Raw genomic sequence first — 6,844 nt, 5'->3', positions numbered from 1 at the left:
CTCACCCCTTTCCCAATATTCTTGGACTCCATTTGGATTATAGCTTTCCTGTGATAGTTAACAATTAGTTTCATAATAGGGTTGAGTACTGTGCATTGTCTTAAAAAAGAAAAATGAAGGGGCAGCACCTGTGGCTCAAAGGGGTAGGGCACCGGCCCCATATGCCGGAGGTGGTCGGTTTAAACCCAGCTCCGGCCAAAATAAAAACTGCAATTAAAAAATATCAAAACCATCAAAAAAAGAATGCAAAAAAAAAAAAAAAAAAAAAAGAATAGTGGAGGAAGGACCATGCCTAACAGATAAAACTTGGGGTCCAATTTGTCTTTTAGCAATTTGCAGAGCACGGAATATGCGCCAGGCATGGTGATTGCTGGCAGGATGCTATGAAACTTTCTGATCCCTCCCACCCAGCTCTCTGTAGGATTCTGCATCTTCTTTCCTGTGCCCTGCTTGGATAATTTATTTTGAGACAGAGTGTCACTTTATCACCTGCAGTAGAGTGCTCCCAGCATAGCTCAAACGAAGGAAGCTCAAACTCCCAGCAACCTCAAACTCTTGGGTTCAAGTAATTCTCTTGCCTCAGCCTTTTGAGTAGCAAACACTACAGGTCCCTCCACAATGCCTGGCTATTTTTAGAGACAGGAGTCCCGTTCTTGCTCAGGCTGGTCTTGAACTCCTGAGCAGAAGCGCCTCAGCCTCCCAGAGTGCTGGGATTACAAGCATGAGCCATCGTGTCTGCATTCAAATTCTGCTTTGTGATAACTAACTAGTACCTTTGACATAATTTGGCAAACACAGTGTGTCCCAAAAGTATGCCACACCCGGGGGAAAATGGGACATTATAACTAAATGTGCTTTTATTTACAAAATATTTGTTACAAAAGTGTACAAAACATTTACAAAATAATCTCTGCCTGTTGGCCACCTCTTTCTCCACACACACGATGTATTCTGTCCCACTCTTGTGGAATGATTTCCAAGATACCTGGTTTCCAATGCATGGTGACTTTTGGGGACATCCCGTATTCTCTGATGTAAGCATTTCACTAGGGTTGTTACGGAGTCAGTGACTGCCCATGAGCAGGTGATAAAGATTCTCTGAAACGGAACCCAACTGGTAGTAATTTGCAGAACTGGGGTTCTTACCACACTTCCATTCAATTCTCTCCCCGAGTGCCCTGCTAATTTCCTGCTAGTTTTTACACTATTCAAAGAAAATTTCTGCATAAAGGAAATTCCTCCTCTACTCTGCAATGAAGAGATACCCTCAGCTTCTGTCTGTTGTAGAATATTCTCCCCATTCCCAAATTCTGTAGCTCTCTACAATTTCTCCAGAGCAAGCATGAGGAAGATGATGAAGGGAGGAGGTCTCTGAGCCAACGTGGCCACCTCCCAACCTCGGCAGCCTTTCTTAACAGGGGGATGTACTGCACGGTGGAGACCGTTCAACCTGTGTTTGTCCTCAGTTCCAATTTGCTGATCATTTTTTCCTTCTTCTCTGACTTGCCATCGGTTCTCCAACTTGCCTTCTCCTTACTGTCACGGTTGGCTGTGAAATATATAACCTGAGAAATTTTGGTGACAAAGACAGGAGAATCCAGCACACCGTCATCCCAAAATGCACAGAACAACAGGGACCTCTTTTTGACCCGTTTTAGAGACTGAGCTTGTGAACCCCACCTCTCTCATCTCAACACCGGCCCCGTCCTTCTGAGATCTCTGCTTCTCTGCACCTGCTGGCTGCCTTTGGGCAGGTGGTCACTCCTATTCTCAGGGCTCGACCATATTTGTTGGTCAGCCCGTGTCTCCTCAATGCACATTCTGCTGTGACCTTGGGTTTTTACAGAACTCTCCACACTGTGAGGCTTTGCCTGGTTTCTCGCACACCTGTCTCTCTCAGTCTTCCCCCTCTCCCAGTCACTCCTGTCTAAGCAGAAATTTTCTCTCCAGTTTTTTCATCATTCTTCATTCCCTGGCCCAGCAATACCTGTTGGCTTTTCCTCTAAGCACAACTGGAACCATGCTCCCACTAGCTGGCCCTGTCTAGACAAGCCTTGGGATCCAGGAAATGGGAGAACCTCTGGATTCTGGTAGCTGCTCTCTGTGGTGTGTTCACCACTCCTGACACATCTTGAGGCAGAATCCCAAATAATGATAAATGGCTGAGTAAGTGCATCAACCCACTGGTACCTTGGTTTAGACCAGGGTGCATCCTCCTCGGCACAATTGGCATTTGGGGCAGTGTTCCTTGTTGGATAACCCTTCGTACTGTGGGGCTGTCCTGTGCACGGTAGGGTGGTGAGTGGTGTCCATGCCCTCTGACCACTGTGGTTGCCTCCTCCAGAATGGCAATTATGAAAAATGTCCATGGAGAAAACTCACTCCTGGTTGAGAATTACCATTGTAGATGGATGGGTGATAGATGATGGACAGATATAGACAATAGATAGATGAATAGTACATACATAGAAAGATAGATGATAGGTAGGACAATAGATAGATAGATAGATAGATAGATAGAAAGAATAGGTAGATAGAATAGGTAGATGATAGACTGGATGGATAGATAGATACATAGATAGACTATAGATAGATAGATAAGATGGATAGATAGATAGGTGAGATGCATAGATAGATACATGATATGAATAGATACATATCTAGATAGGTGATAGATAAAAGGTAAATTGATAGGAGATAGATAGATAGATGATACATAGATACTTGACAGACAGATGACAGATACATATACATATATACACAATTGATAGACCGATAGATGCATAAATAGATGATTCATAGATGATAGACAGATAGATGATAGATAAATGGATGGTAGAAAGATAGATCCATAGATAGATAGATGATAGATAATTGATGACACATAGATGATACATACATATCTAGATAGGTGATAGATAAAAGATAGATTGATAGGAGATAGAAGGATGACAATTACTTGATAGTAGGATGATAGATACATATACATATATACAAATTGATAGACTGATAGATACATGAATAGATGATTCATAGATGATAACAGATAGATAATGGATGGTACCTATATAGATAGATGGATGATAGATAAATAAATCAATGACACATAGATAATACATACATATCTAGATAGGTGATAGATAGAAAATAAATTGATAGGAGATAGAAAGATGATAATTACTTGATAGATGATAGATACATATACATATATACATGATTGATAGATTGATAGAAGGTACATAAATAGATGACTGATAGATGGTAGACAGATGATAGATAGATGATAAACAGATAAATAGATGATGATAGATACATGTCTAGATAGGTGATAGTTGAAACATACATTCCTAGGAGATAGATGTACTAGACAGGTACTAAAGAGACAGATGATACATAGACACTTATACATATATGGCCAAATAATTGATAGATTGATAAAAAATACATAAATAGATGATGGACAGATGATAGTTGGATGGTAGATGCATATATAGACATGATACAAGGATATAAAATAGATGAAGAGATGATAGGTTTTGATAGACATAGATAAATAGATCAGAGATAGATGAGAGGTATATAAATGGATAGGTAATAGACAGCATATAATTAGATAAATAGATGACAGATTAGATGATAGATATAGAGATGTCTAGATGATAGATTGCTAGAAGATAAATAAATAGATGATAGATTATATATATTTATACATATTTATATATATATATATTTACAGATAATAGTAGGTGATGGATACATATATAGATAATAGATAAATGCCTGATAAACACATGACTAGATAACAGGAGATAGTTTGATGATAGGTACCTATATGGATACGTGATACCGGGTTTCCCCCCAAATAAGACACTGTCCTATATTTATTTTATTCCCAAGAAGACACACTAGGGCTTATTTTCAGGGGATGTCTTATTTTTATTAAGTATAATACAACAATCTACATTTATTCAAATGCAGTTAAGTCATCTTCTTCTGGAACCTGATGGGGGGGAGCCGACCTTGTTGGTGGGGCTGGCGCTAGTGATGTGTGAACTCCTTTCCCCTCGCCGTTCACACGTGCACAATAGGATGCCTGTGACCAGGGTTACCGCACGCACACCCGCACAAGTGTGAACGGCTCAGAGAAAGGAGGAATGGTAGATAAAAAGTATTCCAGTCTTCCTTACTGCTCTACGCTGAAATGCATGGCGTGCTATGCAGTGTGTCTGGTCTTTTCTGTATTTCTGCGATGACTCATTGAGTGGACCTATTGCTTTTATTATGTCATTTTTGTTACCGCGGATGAACTTTCAACTATTTGAGTACAGAACACCTTTACTCACAGAATATCCTTCTTATCTTCTGCCCCTGCAGGACACACATTTCACTTGCTGTTTTATTTTATTTTATTTTTTTATTGCCTGTGCTTGTCATTTTTCTTTTCACGTTTCATTTTGGTGTACGTCCCTCCCCCCACCCGACCCCCCCACCCCGTCTCTCTGCTGGTTGCCTTGTCTTTGATAAAATTCCCTCCAGAAACTCTGCGGAAATCCTTGACGCAAGATGACATCCGTGGGGCTGTAGATATTATGTCGTCCAACTCATGGTCCTTTGCAGAAGGAATTATCAGTAGCATCACTAATGAGGGAGCTGAGCTTCCAGAAAGGTTAAGTAACTTGTCTGGGGTAGCCAGGAGAATGGCGCAGAGGTCATGTTGGTGTACGCTTGTCCCTCTGGCTTCTCTTACTCAGATTTTTTACCCACCTAAGGTCGCCACTATCCTTAGCTTCATCAAACAACCCTCATGGCCTTGAGTATTTCCAGCATCATCCTTTGGGGAGTTTTGCAGGGCAATTCGATTCATTTGAAGTAAAATACAGTGCCAAGAATTTATCTCTTCTGCCTTGGTTAACGGTATATAACTGTGAAAGCTGTGGCTTCAAGACACTTGAGGTCTTACCCAGATGCCATTCTAAATCGGCATCTTTCCCGACTTCTCCGTAATCGGGATGTGATGGTGGTCGTGCTTCTTTGCAGAGTTTTCCAGCCCCCATCTCGATTTCACGAAACCAAAATAGCACTATGGAAAGGGAATAACACGAATCTTAGAATCAGACAGGTCCTGCTTCAACCCGCTGTCCACTGCTGATCTGCAATGTGACCTTGAAATATTTGGCAAGTTTCTGAGTCTCGAAATACTTGGCAACTTTCTGAATCTTGTTTTTTATGCTGTCGAAAATTGAGGGTGCACTCCTGCCTCTTGGGATTTAAGTGAAAGTTTAAAAACGCGTTTGCAGACAGCAGTGTTCATTTGCAGAGAAGCCTGCCCCCTCCTGCAGAAATGCAAGCCAGGCATACAGTTAGCTCTGTGCCCAGAACTTTGAGTATTTTTCCTGTTCACTGCTGTTAAATACGGCAGGGCTCAGCTGATAACGCACTTCATTAACAAGGCTATGTGAAGAGTGCCCTGTTATATAGAAGAGAGAAGCTCTCTAGATAATTGTTTAATGATTCCATGAGTCAAAATGAGTAATAGGAAGTAGGATCATCTTTTGTTGTAACCCTATCTCAGATACCATTTTGAATCCATATGATATTGTCCTTATAAGGCGGGGCATACGAAATGCGCTCTCATGTTTTCTTTGCGTAAGTTGGTCTTATGTATCTCCATGCAGTGGGTAAAGTGGGTCTTTGAAGGGTTTGAAGCAATGCAGGGCAGTGGTTTTGGTGATGGAAATGATAAATTCCAGCACTAGAGACTTTGTGGCCGAGAGGCGCTTCCCAAGCCTGGATCTGAGGGGAGTTAATACCCAGGTGGGCGTCCCTAACAACTGTGACATTGGACGCCAGGTGTATGCACATGTGAGTTGATGACAAATGTGGATTCAGTGACGGACTAGTCACCAGCATCGTGTACAGGTCGATTTCCTTTTATTTAGATGGCCAGGGGGAGTGATCGATCACATCAGGCAGCAGGCACCACATCTCAGTAGAAATGCTGATGTAATATGCACCATTCTCTATGCATCTCCTGGGATCAAATCTGAGGCTTGTGGTGCGTCATTAGCCACACAGCAATGACAAATGGCTAAACTGGTCCAGAAAACATCTGGACCACTGTCTCCACAACAGGAAAAACTGAAACAGAAAAACCCAACCCAGAATGTTTACGAATAACCCTTGAGATGGTCCATCCGACACGTGGCAACTCATGGTGAAATAAAGTGTGTTGGTTGGTGTTTTAATTTAGCCCCTTAGCTTGCAATTTTTTTCTTTCTTATTCTATGCAAAATAATGCTGAGATTTTTTCTGGTCCTGTTGCCCACATATCACTCATCTTTATTGCTACTTCAGAGCAGAATTTCTAGTAAGCATTCTCACATAACAACGTCATTCAGAATTCGGAATGGACGTTGGCACAGTCCAAGTCAAAATTCTCGGAGAATATTCCTCAGCTGAATGAACATTTCATGAATGAATATGCATGAGTTTCTTTTGATTCCAGAGAGACCCGAGGAGGACTCCAAGGCATGCACCGTGGTTTGCAAATGGCATCCACGTGACCTCAGAACAACCAGAATATTAATATGCCCTGGGGCCGGCCGGCTAATCTTCCCCATATGGGATTTAAGGACTTGCAGTTTCTTACTGTGATGATTATTATTTCTTTGTTTTTTTCCTTAGGTTTAATAGCATACAGGCTCTGTCACAAACCTCATTTGCGGGACTTACCAAGTTGGAGTTGCTTATGATTCATGGTAATGAGATTCCAGACATTCCAGATGGGGCCTTAAGAGACCTCGCCTCTCTGCAGGTAAACCCTGGGGCCATTATGAACACCAAT

The 6,844-nt window shown here is 41.6% G+C and overlaps 1 protein-coding gene across 1 annotated transcript in view; it reads left to right on the top strand.

The window, feature by feature from the left end:
* The window catches only part of MXRA5 (matrix remodeling associated 5), a 31,532-nt gene that overhangs the window by 2,476 nt on the left and 22,212 nt on the right, over positions 1 to 6,844 (top strand). Inside the window, 1 exon segment of the mRNA XM_012807148.1 lies at positions 6,685 to 6,814. Within this exon segment, the coding sequence (XP_012662602.1) occupies positions 6,685 to 6,814 (130 nt within the window).

Source organism: Otolemur garnettii, unplaced genomic scaffold, assembly GCF_000181295.1.
Source record: "Otolemur garnettii isolate 467f Iridium unplaced genomic scaffold, OtoGar3 scaffold00065, whole genome shotgun sequence".
In the NCBI taxonomy this organism is placed as follows: domain Eukaryota; kingdom Metazoa; phylum Chordata; class Mammalia; order Primates; family Galagidae; genus Otolemur; species Otolemur garnettii.
This window is presented reverse-complemented; position numbering and strand designations above follow the sequence as displayed.